General features: G+C 48.2%; 2 protein-coding genes across 5 annotated transcripts; one reads left to right on the forward strand and one right to left on the reverse strand.

The window, feature by feature from the left end:
- Positions 1-6: 6 nt before the first annotated feature.
- GSTZ1 (glutathione S-transferase zeta 1) lies at positions 7-9,420 on the forward strand. 4 transcript variants are annotated; one of them, XM_010583760.1, is made up of 10 exons: positions 7-1,370; positions 3,102-3,153; positions 3,889-3,956; positions 4,757-4,837; positions 5,315-5,440; positions 5,980-6,055; positions 6,880-6,932; positions 8,196-8,245; positions 8,882-9,031; positions 9,370-9,420. In XM_010583760.1, exons 1-9 carry the CDS (start codon positions 1,269-1,271, stop codon positions 9,006-9,008), a joined length of 735 nt encoding a protein of 244 aa, XP_010582062.1. In that variant the 5' UTR covers positions 7-1,268; the 3' UTR covers positions 9,009-9,031; positions 9,370-9,420. The 4 variants fall into 4 exon arrangements, with proteins under 4 accessions (XP_010582062.1, XP_010582064.1, XP_010582065.1 ...); XM_010583762.1 differs by lacking the exons at positions 7-1,370; positions 9,370-9,420 and adding an exon at positions 2,534-2,558 and having other exon boundaries at positions 8,882-9,119; XM_010583763.1 differs by lacking the exons at positions 7-1,370; positions 9,370-9,420 and adding an exon at positions 2,534-2,558 and having other exon boundaries at positions 3,102-3,149; positions 3,933-3,956; positions 8,882-9,119.
- An 899-nt stretch (positions 9,421-10,319) lies between these two features.
- On the reverse strand, positions 10,320-17,852 carry LOC104841957. The gene is made up of 12 exons (XM_010584005.1): positions 17,667-17,852; positions 17,279-17,384; positions 16,646-16,768; positions 15,895-16,114; positions 14,871-14,894; positions 13,904-14,069; positions 13,197-13,467; positions 12,261-12,460; positions 11,844-11,935; positions 11,466-11,520; positions 10,676-10,773; positions 10,320-10,534 (listed from the first exon to the last, which is right to left on the reverse strand). The coding sequence occupies exons 1-12, from the start codon at positions 17,828-17,830 to the stop codon at positions 10,320-10,322; spliced, it is 1,734 nt and encodes a 577-aa protein (XP_010582307.1). The 5' UTR covers positions 17,831-17,852.
- Between the last annotated feature and the right edge of the window lie 292 nt (positions 17,853-18,144).

The following is an 18,144-nucleotide window of genomic DNA, read 5'->3' on the forward strand; positions in this document are numbered from 1 at the left end:
GGTTCTCCGCCCTCGGCCGGCGCGGGCCTCGCTCGGTTTAGCCTCGCCGCCCGCCTCGGCAGCTGACTGGGATCGCGGCCGAAATCAGCTTCTGGTGGCCCGGCTTCCGCGGAAAGGCCGGGACGGCGGTTGCCGGGAGGACTGCGCCGCCCTGCGCGGCGTCTCTTAGGTTTCTGCTGCCCCGGCCTGCACCCGCGTCTCTGTCTCAGTGGAGAGCAAGGAGTTTGCCCCCATGCTAAATAAAACTAACGCCTTTCAAAGCAGTGGTGGTGTTCACTTAAGATAGTTTATCCACGATAGCTGTTAACACCAATGCCTGCTGCAGAGATACTGAGGGTTTAGGAGCAGACCTCTTCCTCTGCTTATACCTTTTACATTTTAAGCCAGCAGAATACAAGTGGTGCCTTTCAGACACCGAGGTTTCCCCTGCGCAAGCCTCCAAGGAGCAGTCTTCTGTCTCGTGTCCCACATGGGTAGCTCTTCTGCATCAATCCGTGTGTGCAGGCTGCTTGGAGTGATGGGTCTCGAGAAACAGATGAAAGAAAGATTTTGCCTCTCCAAGTACATCCCAAATATAGCCTGGAAAGAGGTGGTATCCAGAGGAGACCATACTGAAGCAGACAGGATGGGAAACCTGAGAGCTCAACACACAAAAGTTTGGGGTGTCTTTTCCATCTTCCTAAACAGTGAAATGCATTTCCCAGATTTTTACTCTGGATTGGGATTTAAGCCCAAATTTTCCTCACTGTACCACTGCTGCTGAAAATTAAAACAGAATCAAAACCAGAAATCTCAGTAGACATCAAGCAAATGTTGTCCTCCTGCTGTCCTTCCAGCTCCAACTGGTCTTACCTGTAGCTTATGGGGATTGTACCCTATGGGGTTGTAAATGGAGGCAGTTCTTCCCTGCTACTTCCCTGGCCCATGCTCAGCTCTTCGTCTGAGGAAGACTAGATATGTCACTCTGGGACCTGTCCACTGAGGACAAAACACTCCTGCTGTCTTTAGTCTTTACTTAGCTGATTGTTTTGCCTGTGATCTGCCCGGCTGCTGGGAGCAAAACAGCATGAACTCAGGAGATCACTCCTGGCCCCAGCCTCTGGAGACAGAGCTCCCAGCTGAGGGATGGGTTGTTTTCCATGTTCTTTTTGGTGAAATCCCCCAGGGCCTTGAAATTGTAGAGTGAAGCAATTAGCTTAGCACAATTTATTACAAGTGATAGTGCAGGATGCAAAAACAACAAAGAACTGTAGAGAGGATCAGGAGAAATGTCTCTGTCAGGTCAGAGGCCAGAGTCCAAAACAGATGTGGTGAAGGACATGAATTTTTCTGAGCCAAAAAATCATCAGCAAGGTCCCCAGGAAAAACAGGTAAAAATAGCATGTCATGAATGCTGTATGTTTCCCTTTTGAAGTCATAGTTTCTGTTTCTTTCCCTGCAACCCAGCAGGGTAGACATTTGAAAAAAAGCGTAGCTGAGATTTCTAATACCCTGATTCTAGACGCAGAGAATTTAAGAAAATGAGTAAATACTTTGTCCACAAAAGTGTTGCCAATACTGCCATCACTTCCTTCCTCAGTTATAAAGCATTTCTTCAGTAAACTTTGACTAGAGTAATTTAATCAAATGCATACCTAATTTAAAGTTATTTGAACCAGTCTAAACTGTAAGAGAAGGATCAAGTTTACAAAGAGGACTGGAGCACAGAGATCTTTGGGGTCTCTCTGGTTTTCTGTTGACAGATTGTGTGTCAGTGAGCAAATCCCTGATTTTTTCTGCTTTGCTTCTCTGGTACAATTTCTATGCATTTTGGGGGAGTGGAGACACAGAGAGATCCCTGGCACGCCATGGGATCTATGGAAGAAAGAAGAGACGTGATTATGGGTTTATTTAGAGACATGCATGAGTACCAATTTCCTGTGTGGAAAGAAAAGACCATAACACAAAAAAGCGAGCTTCATATTTTGCACAAAGTTGGCCTGGGAGCAGAGTAGCAGCCTCTCCCAGGCCTGCAACATAGAAAACCCTCTGCGCCAGCTGGTACTGATGGGAGGAGGGCCACAGGAGAATCCTAAGGGACCTCCCCACAAAGGCAGCCCCTGTTCAGGGAGCTGGCAGTCATTCCCTAGTGAAACAGAAATTCTGCCTGTGGCTTCGGTTTCCTTGTTTTGTTCCCCAGGGCTATATTTCTGCACTGGCAACTGCTGAGACCCTGACAGGCTCTCTAGATATCTTACTTATTTCTGAACAAAAAGCTAGGGAAATAAGGATGGTTCCTAAATGTGCTTCCAACCTTAAAGCTGGTTAATGGTTCTGATATCAGGGCTGGGGCTGCAGCACAGCACATGGAGATGCAGATGCAGCTGACAGCAGTCACTCAGGATTGAATCTGACTGGCTGGTTTTGTGCCCTGGGCACAGATTTGGGAGCATAGTCCTTTTCTCATTGGCTTTAGGAGAGAAGCCTTCCCCCATCCCAGCTGAGATAAAAGGGAAAGCAAAGAGGTTGTTTTTGTTTCCTGGAGTAGATTGCATATGCTGACCATGGCATCTGAAAAGGTAAGAGCTCGGACAGGGTGGAAGTGTCTGTGAAAGCTGCCTTGGTGCTGGAGCTCAGGTAGAGATGAGCTGTCTGCCCTCCTGGCATTCATCTGCAACAGCAATAGCTCTTGTCATTTGGAAAGAGGCCTTGCCCTGCCCTGTGTGGCAGGAGAAGCCATTTCATGCCATGCAAATACCCAGTGCAGGCGCTTGGCATAATCAGTGGGGAGTTTGCTTAAAATATCCGAGATGGGATAAAAGTTAGCAACATCTGATAGGGACAAAGAGGGAAGCTTTGTAGGGGATGATTTTAAGGTCACTTGTGCATTGCTGGAAACATCAGGTGCAACTAAATATTCAGAGGGCCAGCATGAAAGACAGTGACACCACCCGTACGCCCAAAACAGGAGCAGTCACTTTCAGAAAGGAGCCCTCTCTTCCCCAAACCTTGCTCTGCCCTGTCTTACAGTTCCTAAAATGCCTTTTGTTCATGCATTGTTCTCCTTACAATAATCTGGTGTTCCCACCATATAACCACTTTACCTGGCTTTCTCTTCTCAGCCGATACTTTATAGCTATTTCCGAAGTTCCTGCTCTTGGAGAGTGAGAATTGGTAAGATCCAGTATTGATCTCCGTTTTATTGTTTTGGTGTGGTTGCAGTACCCTCCCCTTCACTAACCCAATTAATCAGTAACTTAAGAGAGAGATCTGCAAACATGATCCTGGAACAGTGAGGCATTTCCCTCACCCTTCTCTGGAGTGGGAGGGAAGGGAATACCACAGCCTACCTGGAGCAGGGGGAAGGGAGAGGAACAGACAGGAGGGCTTCGCTCAGCCTGCAGCTAGTGAGAGGGAATTACTCCTTTTGTAAAGTTAACATGATGCAGATGGCTGTTTCTTCCACATTATCTACAGGGGCCCTACACTCTGTTTTCACACTGATACTGCCTCAGACTCTGGTCTGCCCAGGTCTTGAGAACTAAGCAGGGCTGGGAACAGTCCCTATTTGGACTGAGACAGCCTTAAGCAAGGATTTGCAGGTAAGCACAGCCCCCACCCTGCCCTGTATAAGCCCTGTCAGGAGGGCCTGCACTGCAAAGAGTGGCAAAGCTTATTTTGAATAATGCACCGTTTTTGCCAGGACTGATCTTTAGTGTTTTGGTCCTTTATTTGCCAGCATGCTACCTTCTCGGTGGACTCGGGCCACCTTTCTTGAGGGATAGGGTCTTTTTTGGTTTTAAAGCCATTCTTTTTTCAAATGGAGATGATAGCGTTTCCCTGAGCCCATTACCAATGAAACTGGTCTCAGTGTGCCTGTCTGAAGCTGTACACTCTTGTTCTCCCTAGCACTGGCTCTGAAAGGGATTGCCTATGATGTGGTGCCAGTGAACCTCCTGAAGGATGGGGGACAGCAGGTAAGGATACAGCTACCATTGCTCTCTCCAGGGGTACTGAACTTGGGGATCATTAGGAGAATTGGGATCAGCACTAGAAAGTTCACAGGCAAAGTCACTGAAGTCCTTACTGCTTCTTTGTAATTAATAGTTGCTTTAAACCAGTATTCCCTGGCATGCAGGATAGGGGGAGATGACTGCAGGAGACTAAAGGTCTTCTCCTCTCTTAAACATCTGTGACTGAATTTCATAAGGCTGAAGATGTATTGCTCCTGCTTAGCACGATATAACTGAACATACCTGACACACAGACTTCAGAGAAGCTGCACTGCAGTTTAAACACAGACTCAACCTCACTCACTTAACACCAGAAAGTATGTGTGGTGGTGCTGTGTCCAAAAGATGCTAAATGAGTGGATTGCCAGAAGAGATCTTCACTGAGAATTTATTTGGGAGGCCTTAGCTGGGAGACATGCACCCAGTAGCACCACCGGCTTGATGTGCTAGTATGGGCTAAGACAGAGTTGGAGAACTAGAACAGTAATAGTGACACTGTTGCAGTACTACCCATCCTGGGCTTTGTATTGATGGTTTATCAAGAAGTAAGGCAGTTTGGCCTTGGATGCAGTGGTCCCTAAGCCCCAGTGAGAGCTTGGTGTAGGCTAATGGTACAGCAAATAGTACTGCAATATTAGTACTGAGGTAGAGGGAAAAGCCAGGTTAAAAAAAAAAAAAAAAATCCATTTTGTTACTGGGTTCTAGGGGGAGAAAACAAGAAAGAAGAATTTCTTGTTGCAGTAATCTCATGTTTGTTTCCACAGTTTTCTGCTGAATTCAAGGCAGTGAATCCAATGCAGCAAGTCCCAGCCTTGAAAATTGATGGCATCACCCTTTCTCAGTCAGTGAGTTACCAGCCACATCCCTGTTAACCATTCACTTCAGCTGCTGCCAGTCTGGAGGGGATAGCTTTGCCCCATCTCTTCCCCCAGAGCTCTCACCTGTGCATTGGAAAAAAGGTGGCATTTTTGATAAACAATCCCACTTGGGGGCAGAAATAGCATATAGTCTCTGCTGGGAAACTGCTGTCAAGGATTTAAGCTCAATTCAGCTTTGGTTCATAACTCCACCTTTCACTGAACAGTTTGTAGTCTGACTTAGATGGCTGTGCCAGGGATTGCCTGAAACTACAGCTGGGCTAAATGACAACGAGGTCCCAAGCAGACATCGAAGGGGATGGATATCCTGTTGCTTGGATTGCTAACAAACTTCATTCAAAAGCTGTTGTATTCTCTTGGATCAGCTCCCCTTTCCCATGTGTTCAGGATGTGAACTTTTCCTTGGCTCTCCAATAACCTCCCCTATCTCTTTGTCCATTACAGCTAGCTATAATTCATTACCTAGAAGACACCTGTCCTAACCCCAGGCTCCTGCCCCAAGATCTGAAGAAGAGAGCCCAAGTCAGAATGATCGCAGATCATATTGTTTCTGGCATTCAGCCACTTCAGGTATTGCCTTGTCATATCCATGCAAATGAGAAAACCAGAAGGGCTTTCCAGGAGTCTGTATCTCTGAAAAACTCAGTTTCTTTAAATTGCTGCCAGCCAATAGAGTGGCAGACCTTAAGACTGTGTGTTAGCAAATGAAATCTCTGCTTAGCCTCTTCCTGATCTGCCAATGGCAACAATACAGTATTTCCTACAAAGAAAATCCTATAGCACCCCAGGGTTCTTTCCAGAAACAGCTGAACCCACGCAGTTGCACTGCAGGGTCTAGTATATTTTAGGAAGACAACAACTGAGTAACCCAAAGGGCAGAGGCAAAGGGATACCCTGGCAGCTGGTACAGAAGGACAGTCTCAGGAGAGAGTAACATCAGGGTGCATGGTTCAGTGAGGGTGAAGTCAGGGCTGACCCAGCAGGCTGAACTCAGGCTGGGAGTTCAGGCTTGGCAACTCCTCGTCTCCCCTCTCCTCCACCGGATGAGGCAGTGGGCAAAATCCAGCCAGCAGCAGTCAATCTAACCTGGAGATCACTTGCCTTCACAGAACCTAAGCGTCCTGAAACAAATGGGGGAGAAAAAAATGGAATGGGCTCAGAACTGCATTGCATCTGGCTTCCAAGGTGCGTCCGACATCCAAAATTATCAGTACTTTGACTGACCCTTCAAAACTCTGCACCACTAGGGTTCTACTTTCCTCCTTAAGCAGAACAACAGATCTCCCTAGGCTGGTGTGTTGGGGTCCTGCCCTGCTGGTAGCACTCCAGGGTCTCAGAGGAAAGATACTGTCCACAGGGCACTTAGGCTGCTATGCATGGAAGAGGGAAAGCCTGAGGCCATCCTGTACACCATAGCAGTTGATTCACCCTCACACATGAGGGCTGACAGCACTTCTCCTTTCCAGTCAGCTGCTCCCTAACTAGTGCCTTTTGCTTTAAAGCTCTATCAATCTATATTGATATGCTTTTGTCCTCAGGCAAAATACATCTGGTGGCAAACTCCTACAGAATCTAGCAAGCAGCAGAGTATTTCTTTACCTCCCTCGGAGACATACAGTGCTTTTTGTTTCCTCAAAAACCCTTCCCTCATGTGCTGGAATGGCAGGCCCATCTTCACTTCTAGACAGACACAAACTGACTGAACACTTGCATTTTTCCCTTCCCCGCTCTCATGTATCTCTACATTGTCCTGCTAGTATTTCAGGTCCATTGCCTGAAGCAGCTGAAATCACCCTGGGTCCCAAAAGGCTGAAGGACCCTAAAGACTCCTGTAACTACACTGTTGTAAGATTTCTGTTCCTTCTAGGTTTTGTCCCAAATTGCTCCTTTTTCATACTCAGCTCAGGGTCAAAATACCTTTGTTCATAATTCCCAGTCTAAAGGGTCTTTGGTGTCCCTTTCAAATGAGTTTCCAGTGCCTCACTCCAGTATACCACCTCTCTCGACAGCACTGGAGCAGACTCTAGAGCACACTGCTGGGCGCTACTGTGTGGGGGATGAAGTAAGTATCTGCGGGAGTGTTGTGTACCGTTGGAGAACTGAAAACCCCAGTATATTCCATAAAACAGGAAAGGAAATTAGTTGTGGAGACACAGAACAACTCCAGCCTGTGCCTGGAGTTAGATGCAATGCCTTCACCATAAGAAAAATAGCTGCATGGATCCCACTTAGGCCATTACTGACTTGCAAATAGCTACAGAGATGTTTACTTATCCCTGCCTATAACCTGCTGATGGCCAGATTCTGCACCTATATCTAGGATCTGGCTTCTACTACTGAATGTGGAAACAGATTATATATTTCACCTTTAAGAGATTTGGAATTCAAAGTGTCCTGTCATAGGGGCAAAGCTTGGCTCAAAAAACACAGGTTCAGTTCTTAACTCTGCTCTGTGGAACCTTTAACCAAGTTGTATTGTATTTTTCTGCTCTGTTTGTCCAATTTTAACATGGACAGATTTCAGAGAGCTCACAAACAAGCTGTTCTGACCCTTACCAAGCTAGAGGCCACTCAGGCCTCTTCCATTTAGTAGTCCAGTTTGGCAGGCAATTGGATCCTTCCTATAAAAGCCTGGCAAAAAGGAAGACTCCTGCAATGACCTGTGATGCAGAGGATTGTCTAGTAGGAGCCTTAGGGAACTGGAGACCTTGGTGGGCAAAAGCTAGTTACGAGATCTTATGCTGGAGAATAATGTGTGCTCTGAAAGGCACCCAGAACTTTGTGACCTGGGGAGTGGGGTGGGGGTAGCTGCCTCTGTGCAGCTACCTGTATTATTGAGTCTTCTCTTCAGATTGCAAGTCCCTGAGCCTGTGTGCAAAGGCCCTATCATGTATCAGGTCTTGACATCAGCAGGAGCTGCTTGATACTCCTGCAATGCAAACAAACAAAATTTACTCATCTTTTCCCAGCCACACAAACTGCCCCTTCCCTCCATCGCCTCCCTCTGCAGCTTGCCAGCAGACTTGTTTGCTCAGAGGCAGTTGCCATAGAAGCACTTTGTCCTTGAAGTCATGATGATCAGCTGGTAAATATGAAGCTCCCTGAAAGCCGATGGCTTCTTCTACTAGTGACTCCTATGAAGCTCCTTTCCTTGTACTGTTGTTGTATTATTTATGCTGGATTAAAGAATGGGATTGTTGTGATAACTCCTCTGTACTGGCTGATAAAATAATTTCTATCCTGCTGTAAAAGCCTGCCACCACAGTGAAGCATGATGGGACAGGCTCTGACTTACTCTGACCCCTTTTCTCTGCTACATTTGCAGGTCTCCATGGCTGATCTGTGCTTGGTGCCCCAAGTTTTCAATGCTGAAAGGTAATCAAGGCTAAGCTTGAGGCGCTCTTCAAGGGCACCTACTCCTTGTGCTGGGCTGTCAGAGGTTACCTTCTGCTGCTCCTTGTGCCTGTTAGGAAAATTCATAAAGAGAAGAATCCATAACTGGATAGAGGAGGCAGGAGGGATGCTTTCCTATGGCACAAATACTACCTCTTTTGGAAGCTCTTGGAAATAAGGAGCTGTGCTCTCTTAGAGGCCCCTGGAGGAAACCTGATCTATGTCCTTAGAAAAGCTAAGGCTGCCCACACTCCACATCCTCTTTCCCTGTTTGCCTTATATTTATGCTGCAGACAGGGCAAAGATTAATCTGACTCTATTTGTTGAAAGCCTTAAACCTATGCAAGTAGTGGCTGCATGATTCCCAGGAAAAGCATAGTGCCTTCTTACCCTCTGCTGCACACTATGTAAAAGCCTAGTCAAGATGGAAGAACTAACCTTTCCTCTAGCATTTGTTTTTAAACCTACAAGGATGAATCTTTTCTCTTAATGCAAATGTATCCTAGCCTGTGAGATTCTCCCATACTGGGCATGCACAGCATACTTCTCTGCTCTTCTGCTCACTGCTGCACTGGCTGTCTGACTCATAGTACCTCACAAATTCTTTTCCTTTTGCAGATTCAAAGTGGACATGGGTCCATATCCCACAATAACCAGAATAAACAAAGCTCTCCTGGAGTTAGAGGCATTCAAAGTAAGCCACCCATCCCTGCAGCCAGATACTCCTGCAGAGCTGCGAGCTTGAAGCCTTTCTACTCATCACATCAAGTAAGCTGAAGGGTCAAAGAGGGCAACAGCTACTGCTTGAGTAGGACTTGAGTGCCAGCAGGAGGCCCTAGTGCTATTGTCTCACTTTTATCTGGGTGGGAAGGCGGCACCCAGGAAGAGGACCTGGAAGTAGCCTGGATGACTTACAGGAGCTATGCCTGTGCTGGAAAGCTTGCAGCTACTTCTATGTTTTTTCTATTTGATGTATCTCCATGAAGCAGATTAAAGCAGTAGCATCTATAATTATCAGAAGTCCCCTTTGTATGGCTTTGGGCGGGGGGGCAGAATGTGGCCACAAACAACTGTGAGGTATTGAGCGAATTCTGGACTCCCCACAGGGGCTTCTTCTTTCTCCCATCTACAGAAAGAGCATCAGGGAACCGGTGTACACAGTGTGCTGCTAACCCAGCAGGCCTGCTTGTCCTTGCAGCTGTCTCAGAGCTATGGCATCATCATCAGTGCCATGGATATAAACAGTAAGAGCTAGTCTCTGACAGAAGACAGCTTAATCCCAACCCTTTTTGAGTCCCATGGGTCTTGTAAGAGCCAACAGTCAGCAACTCTGCCACCCCTTGTAATGACAAAAGAACTACTACTGGGACAGCTGATTTGTACCTCTTCCTTACATCTAGCAGTAGTCTTGTCGAATTTATAATGGTCTTTCTAGAGCAAAGCTACATGGTTGTGCCATAGTTGGCAAGACACAACCAGCTCACTCCCGTACACTGAAAATGATGGCATTCTCTTCCTTTTCCCATCCTCAGACACTGCTCTGGGTGTTTCCCTAGTCCTCAGCTGCAGACTATTGCCCAAGGGAATCCCACCCCAGATTCCCTCCAAACCAGAATCATGCCTGTACTTTCACTGTGAGGACCTTCCAAGTGGCATGAGTAAATCCCATTCCACTCATTGCAAATGAAACCCAATACCTGAGTCGCCTTCAGAGCTGAAAGCACTCCACAGGTTCCAGCCCAGAAACCTGTAGGGCGAGAAGAGAAACCCAGAAGCCTGTGACTGTTCCTGTGCAGGCTCATCTGCAAACCCAGGTACCAAGCCAGGCATATGGGAGACAATTTCTGTCAGTCTGATGCTGTATAGCAGCTACCCTAAGAGGGCAATACCCACAGCCTTCAGAAAGACTCTACAAAGTCTTTGTGCCAAGGCAGCATTCACCTACATATAGATGCTTGGACTGCCACATTGCTTGGACTCATTTATTGCCATCCATGTCTGTATTCAGGCTGGTGAAGAGCCCTTGCTGTTCCAGGCTCATTCCAAGTATTATGCATTATCCTACATCCAGCTGGATCTTGACTGTGCTGTTGTAAAAGATCCCAGCACAGTTGGAGCCCCCAAAGACCAACACCGTGTGCAGGTTATGCTCCTCTTTGTTCTCCTTGTCCACATCCATCAGGTGGGCAGGAGTCAGGTCAAGCAACGTGTGGCCAGCTCGGGGCACAGAACAGAGGTCGTGGTGGATCACCGTGCTCCATGAAAGAGTATCTGAAGTAGAAAGGGGCTATCAATACTGACAAGCCCATTCCTAGTGCAAAGGATGAAACAAATGGACCAGACCAGGTGTTCAGAAACACCACTGCAGCCCCATAGTCACCTTCAGCTATGTTAACAGGGAGAGTCACTTACCTAGGTGGAAGACAAAGGCATCCTGCAGGGCTCCCTTGGCATTACAGCCTCCACTGATCAGAACCTTCTGGTCGGACACAGCCAGAGCTGCATGAAAACTGCGACCAAAGCAAAGCCAAAAGGTGACTACAGCAAAACCTGCTGGGGTTGCCTCAGTCAGCAATGGGCAGGGGTGGGCAGACTTCAGCAAGAGACTGGAGGCTTAAGCTGCAGAATGGAAGTTAACTTCTGCTTCTCTTCTGCCCTGACTTGCTGAATAACCCCGAAAGAGCTGTTTGCTTGCCTCTGCAGGTCAGGCCATAATCAGGCCTGAAAAGCACCTAACTGTCTCAGAAGGAGCTTTCAAAACTCCTATGTTTTTCTCTATGGAGTGAGATAGCAGGCTAGCTGGGCTTTGGATTGATTTAAGTCATTGTTCTAGTGGGCAATAGTGTCCCTTTAGGAACAGCATAGTCCTGGTACAAGAGTCTCTTCCTCTCTGTGTGTCTGTTGTACTCCACATACTATGGAGACCAAACAGCAAGTTCACTAGCACATGGCAGAAAACCTCCCCTAGCCTGAAAGGCAGATTTCCAGGGGGACTAAGGGGTCTGTACCCCCACACACCCTACAGGCATCAACTAGGCCAGCACAGGAATTTCTGGTCCTGCAGCAGAGGGCCATCCACTGTATTTTGACTAGGGAGATAGAGATATGCAACTGGGTCTGATCACAAGCACCGTTTAAACCTGACTTCAAAGAGAAAGGACAGAGGAAGAAGATAGCTCCTGGGTCTGCAATAGGATCTTACCAACGTGCAGAAGGCTGTCCTGTGAGGAAGGGCACTGGCGTGTACTCCATGAAACCTGACAGCCAGGGGAAAGGCAGGTGAAATGCCCAAAAAGCTCAGCCTCATAACTAGACAAAAATTTCCACACCCTGCCACTTCAGCAACCTGCATTCTCTGTTACCCAGCTTCTTCCAAAAAAGCAGTCTCTTGTTTTTCCCCTTTGCCTCCCCTCTTACCCCAGAAAGGTTTTTTTTTTTACCCCATAGTTTTCCATCTCCATTTCCTAGTCAGGAGTTCTTATAACATTAATGCTACCTTCCCATCGAGCATACCTCATTCCCCAGTCCCTGCCTTAGAACAGACCTTCCCAAGGCATCCACCTGGCACAGACTTTCTTACCCAGATCCAGGATGTGCATGTCACTGAGGTAGAGAGAAGTCCTCCGACCCCCAAAAATCAGCAGCTTGTTCTTCAGCAGAGTAGCTGAATGCCTGGGCAGAGAAGCAGCAAGTGAACAAAGTATCTTCAGCAAGTTCCCAAAACTGATGTTTCAGCCTTGGCTTCTGCTATTGGGCTGCCATAGTTTCAGTCTACACCTGCCTCTACCCCCAGCCACTGCAGTCCAAGGACAGAATCCCATCAGGACTCACGACAGGAAAGTACTGGGAGTCACATTGCTCAAATCATAGCCCTGTCTTTAGGAACAAACAGTGGAGAAGAATCATATAATATTTAGGAAATTACACTGGGGTGCAAGGGAAGGTGAGCAGAGGTTTCCTGCTCTGTTTTGGAAGGCTGGAATAAGAGCACTCTCACCCAAGCCTAGGCAGAGGCTTCTCCCCTTCTGAGATGGGCTGGTACCAAATTTCATGCTCTGGATTGAAGACATAGAGCACATTGCTGCAGGGCCCAACTGCCAGTGATGCCTTTTGGGGGGAAGTCCCTCCGAAAACAAAGAGCTCCTTCCGGTAGACAGTTGCACTGTGGTAGCTGAGCACTGGCACCCTCCCTTTAGCCTGGAAAAAGTTCAACATATATTTGTTACGAGAAGTGCATTATTTGCTGCATGACCAGTAGGAAAGGGACCCACCTCATGCAGCGAGTTTGACAAGTCTCAATTTTCACTTTATTGGCTCCCCAGCTGATCTTTGCCACCCGGGCAGACAGTACATCCTTTGTGTACTGTGCACCACCAGAATGCTCTGATGAGAGAAGGAAGTCAACCTCCTACCCCAGCTTCCTCAGATGACAGAAAACAGAAAGATCTCATCCAGGCTTATTCTGTAAAAGCCATCTTGTGACTTAGCCAGGAAAGAGACAGGGCCCTCTGCAAGGACATGACAGGTAACTAAAGAGCTCAGAGATCTGCTGTGCACAGAGTAGTCCCTGATTTGAGAAGACCAACTCTTCAACTCAACATCCAGTGAAGCTCTCAACAGCACCATATAAAATGAGAGGCCATTTGCCTCTGCCACTTGTACAGTACCTCCCACCCATGACCTTGGTCAGACACAGCACTCTGCAGCAACCATTTTTTCCCCTTGTTTCATTCATTGTAGGCACAGCCCCTGGTTTCTGTCAAGCTTGTGGCCTTCTTATATCTGTCAGTCCCAACTAAGCAGCTCAGACAACCTGCAGCAACAGTGGATCAAGACTCCTGGAGCAAGAATATTGGGCACAACAATTGCCACATTCAGGCAGGACCTGCCACCCCCTCATGCGCTTTTGTCTTGGAAGAGCTGCAGTACTTACAGCCACGAGGAGCCATTTCCAGGTGACTGTGTCCAGAATGTAGATGCTGCTGTAGTCTTTGTCCTCCCTTATGCCCCCAAAGATGTAGATACGCTTGGTATCTGGGTCATAGGTAGCTGTGTGACCACGCAAGCACGATGGCATGGCATTTTGTAGCTGGAAACCCACTGGAAGCCAGAAATCGCTGTCTGTGGAAGCAACACCAGACAGGTGGTGTGAAGGTTCAAAGGTGCTCTCAATTTCTCCACATTTAAAGAATATGTCATAAAATCTTTACCCAAGACCTTGCTCCCTTCATCTCCTCCTCTCCTCTGATTCAGAGCTAGAAGGGACTCATACAGAAATGTCTCTGTGTAAGGAATGAAGGGGAACACTAACTAGGTGGGGAATAGTAAGGTGGAAGAGAGCATCAGTGAGCTGCAGAAAGCTGCAAGGCACTGGAATTGTATCTCACACTTCTCCACCAGTCACCACACACAGATTGCAAACCACGCTGTTGCTTTTACCCCTTAAAACTCACCCAACTCTTTCCAGAACTTACCTCTTAGCTCCTGGAGGGCGCTCACATACAACCCCACAGCCTCTCATGGCACCCTACGCTCTCAGCTCAGCCTGGTGACCATCCTAGGAGATGTGACACCTTAGCTGTCTCCTCCCTATGCACAGACCCCTGAGTACCCCCTCCCATCTGCCTGAGTTGTCCTCAAGTCCCACCGCCCCCATTGCCTTTGGCAGCCCTAAAGTCCCCACCAATTTCCAGCTTCCAGAGTGCATCCTTGCAGGACTGCTGATTGACACCTTCTCCACCGATCAGAACAGCTGTCCCCAGGTCACTGAGGCACATGGCATGGCACCACCGTGGGCTGGGACTGCCTGGGGAGGGGAGAGCACAGGGCTGTGAGCAGAGTCAGATGAGACACCCCCAGCTCCCTTCCCTGCTGGGGAGAAGGCAGCTGAAGGCTCAGAGGAAAGAAATGGGAAAGCAAGGGCCCCAGGTCTCTTCCCTCTGGGGTGGCAAGAGAAATAGCTCCCTGAGGAAGATTTTCTGTGGCTTTGGGGATTAATTTCTGTACAAGGAGAGACATCACTAGCAGAGGGAGCCAGCAAAGAGTCTGGCTGGATGCAGGATGCATACAGGCTGCCACTTCAGACAAGCCTGGATGGCTCCCATTGATTACCCATCCCCAGAAGGGATATCCCAGTTATGCTATCCCCCTCTGTTACTCCTTGTGAGGGAGGGCTACCCAGGGACAGCTTGTTAGTGCCTAAGATACAGCAACCAGAAGCCAGGAGTTGATATCCAAAGATATTCCTCATACTGCTCTGTTCCTCCTTTTCTCTCCCATGCCCTTGCAGTTGGCTGACCAAGCTAAAAAATACTTTTTAATCAAAGTCTATTCCACATCTTACCCTTTGCCTCCAAGAGCTATGCACCCAGAGGTGTGCCTGAGATTCAGAGGAGCTAAAGAGGCGTATTGGAGAGCCTGAAGGTACTGGAAGCACCTATACTGAGGGCAACTGCATGGAGGAGAACAGTATATACACACAACCTACTTGTTATTCTTGATCCCTGGGGAGATAAAGGATGAAGCATGAAAGGTCTGTGACATTAAAGGGAATTGCATCACCAAGTAGCTGAAAAGACAAACCACGACCTAGGAACCAGATCCTCACCTCGCAACTCCTCCACTGCCAGATCTGCAGAGGAAACACAGAGATGGCCCCATAAAGAAAGCAGCCAGCAGACATACCCTGGAAAATGTTCAACTCCATGGTTTAAGAGCCCTTTGGCCTTCCTTCCTCCAACCCTCAGCACAAAGCTACCTCACTGTAACAAACAAGGTGCAAGACCAAGAATCCTGAAGAAAGTCTCAGAAGAAGAAATGCAGAAGACAAGTAAGAGCAGGGCATGCTTCCTTTGAGGGCCATCATGCTGCCGCCATTGCATTTTACTCCTCTGATGGAAGCTCATTTCCCCACTTCTCATACTGCCTACAGCAGAAGCAACTTTATGATGGAGCTATATTTGCCTTTGTGAGAAGCAAGCCAAGTCCCAAGAAGTCACTTCACATGGGAACTACTGAGCTATTATCAAACATTTACACACAAACTTGGTCACACCCTGGAGCTGACTTGGAATTCACGCTTCAGAAGCTAAAGGTTTTGTTTCCAAATCCCTTGGCAGCTACCTTCTCATTACTGAAAAGTCAGTACAATTACACTAATTATACATATATTCCTTTTTATATTCTCTATACCTTAATAATAACCAATGTCTTCTATGGACCAAGTGGTATGCTGTTAGCAGGGGAACAAACAGACTAATGGAGAGGTTACAGAATGTCACAGTAGGTAACTTTCTTGTGCCTCAATTTACTCTTTTGTAAAACAAGGCTAATGATACTTGACTTCACTTATAAAGCACTTTTACTCATATGAAGAAATACGCATACTGCGTTATGGTACAGAGTGTTGGTGCTAAGAGTGTCCCATGTTCTATCTCTGGCCTTTTCCCAACAGGCAGAAAATCATCAAGCAGTTTATCCAGCACTAAGGAGCAGTTCTCGGTATTTTGCAAGCCGAGACAGACAAGCCCATCTTGCCTGGGAGGTATACAGAGAAATGGACTGGGAAGTTGTTGCCCAGCAGATCGTTCAGACAAGACCTGTAAAATAAACCTGGAAGCTGCCAGAGTTACCTTCTAAACTGAGATCTCTCTCAGATGCTGTGGGTTCAAATAAAACTTTCCTGGGCTTCTTGGGGTGGACAGGACTCTTCCTCCAGGCCTGGCTGGGTTCCACCTTGCCACATGGTGGTTTCAGGGCACAGGGTACCGCCAGGGTCCTCAGTGCTGGGCAGACGTCCTTCCTCCCATGCCTGGATGCTCTAGCAGTCACCTCTGAGCTCTGACTCTTAACCTGTGACAAGAGTCCCAGTCAAATCAGCCCTGAAGAAAAAGACCTGAGGCTACTGTGAGTTGTCTATTGCTGGGCCAGAGAGTAGTTTCACATGGTGACTTTTCAGGCTTGTCTTCTCATTGAGGCTTAAGAGCCAGCATGCCAACAGCATCAGCCACCAAATATATGCTGAGCAATGCAGCTACCTGCTGCTATATGCCCAGTGGTCTGCTTTCAGACTGCTAGCTGCAACGGGCACAGCTAACACAAGGCAACTGGAAAGGCAGAAAGGCCATCTGTGCTAGGAGTAACCAGGCTGATCGATCAACCCACCAAGGGCTGTTAAATTCAACCCTTCCAAAAGCATTTCAATGGAGTACCGCTTTCTTTAGCACAAGTGAATCTTCAGCTCCAAAACTTGCTTAGCCAGGTCTCCACTAAGAAAGCAGCAGCAAATGTTTCTGCTAGACATCAACTAAGCAGCTACAAGTGAGGGAGAAAGTACTAAGCAGAGGATGAAATAATGAGAGGAAGGCTCCAAGATACACGTACCACAGTAGGATGCTCCAGGTCCTTACCAAGGGGCATATCGTCTGCTGGGAGCACTGGTGACTGGGTGGTCTCTGGGATGAGGAAGGCGTGGGTGGGTGTACTGCTGGAGACACCTCGGAGCAGCTGTGGCAGAGACAGTGGCAGTGAGAATAAGAGGACACACCGAGAGTGCTGGCCTCCACCCACAAAGGGTGAGCAAAAAGATGTCTTGCAAAGGTCAGATTCGCTGCAAGGGAATAGCCCAGCTTTCACCTCCAGCACCAAGAGAATAAACAAAGAAAAGCAAAGCCAGGCACTGGGAGGTGCTAAATCCAAGGGCTTCAGCAGAAGGTAAAACAACTGTGTAAGTACCACAGGCCCAGGAGAAAGTAGAACTGCAAGTGAACCGCTCTCTGTTACCCATCTCCTGCAACACATGAGGTGTTCTGGCAAAGCTGTTTAGGGAATAGCCTGGAGCATCACAGGAGGTTTAGGCTCAGCACAAATAAGCGTTAACAGATCCACGTGAGGCAGCTCTGCCTTGGAGTAGCAAAGAGAAGGAAAATGAGACAGTGGGAGAGGAAGCTCTGTAGCTCAGAAGTAACAACATTTGGGACCCTGGGCAGGAAGAGAGTAGGATGTCAGTTTTTTTACCTGTCCATTGACAGTCAGTACAAGCTTCACAGAGTTGCCTTTATCCATCTCTTTCAATGAGGCCATGAAAATATCTGTCCTCCAGTCACCTTCCCACACCAGAGACCTGCACAAGGGACCATGGGGTTTCAGCCAAGAAGTGACATTGACCTGGGAAAAAGTCCTGCTCCCACACTAGCTGGTAACACCCCAAAGCCAAAAAAGATCCAGCCCTGAAAGCAGCCAAAAGGAAGCTGAAAGCACCACTAGAGAGAAACACCATGGTGGAGGACCAGCAGGCCTGATCAGCTTTGGGATGACACCAGCAGAACTGGGCAGCACCACAGAGCAGAAGGCTTTTCCAGGACACCCCTGCTGACACCCCGGCAAAACCAGCTCCCGCCGCGACCTGCGGGTGGGCTCCAGCGTGCCGACCCGCTGCGGCGCGACGCCCGGGGACACCAGCACGTCTGCCACGATGCTTGTGTTTGGTGAGTAACAGCTCCAGTCTCCCAGCCCGAACACCACCAGCTGCTTTGGCAACGGCAGGGGCAGCCAAGCCTGGAAACCCATCTTGCTGGACCTGCTGCAAGGGGAGGGAAGAAAAACAACAGAAGACAAGAGGTAATCATCAAGGAATAAAATGAAAAGTCCAGAAAATACACGAAAAGACTTGAAAACACGTTTATGCCAGGGGAGGGCGAAAGGAGAGGGTTTGCGTCATTTCAAGAGGAGACTGCGCAGGGATGCGATGAAGAAAGCAAGTGGTAGCCTGGGAAGGGAGTGCAGCCATGAGCTGGGGCAGCACAGCCCCGCGGACGGGGGCACCTCCAGAGGGGAGAGGAGGCGAGGCGTGCGGGTCGCCTCCCGCCCGCGGGGGAGCCCAC

This window comes from Haliaeetus leucocephalus, unplaced genomic scaffold (assembly GCF_000737465.1).
Source record: "Haliaeetus leucocephalus isolate CR32 unplaced genomic scaffold, Haliaeetus_leucocephalus-4.0 Scaffold932, whole genome shotgun sequence".
In the NCBI taxonomy this organism is placed as follows: domain Eukaryota; kingdom Metazoa; phylum Chordata; class Aves; order Accipitriformes; family Accipitridae; genus Haliaeetus; species Haliaeetus leucocephalus.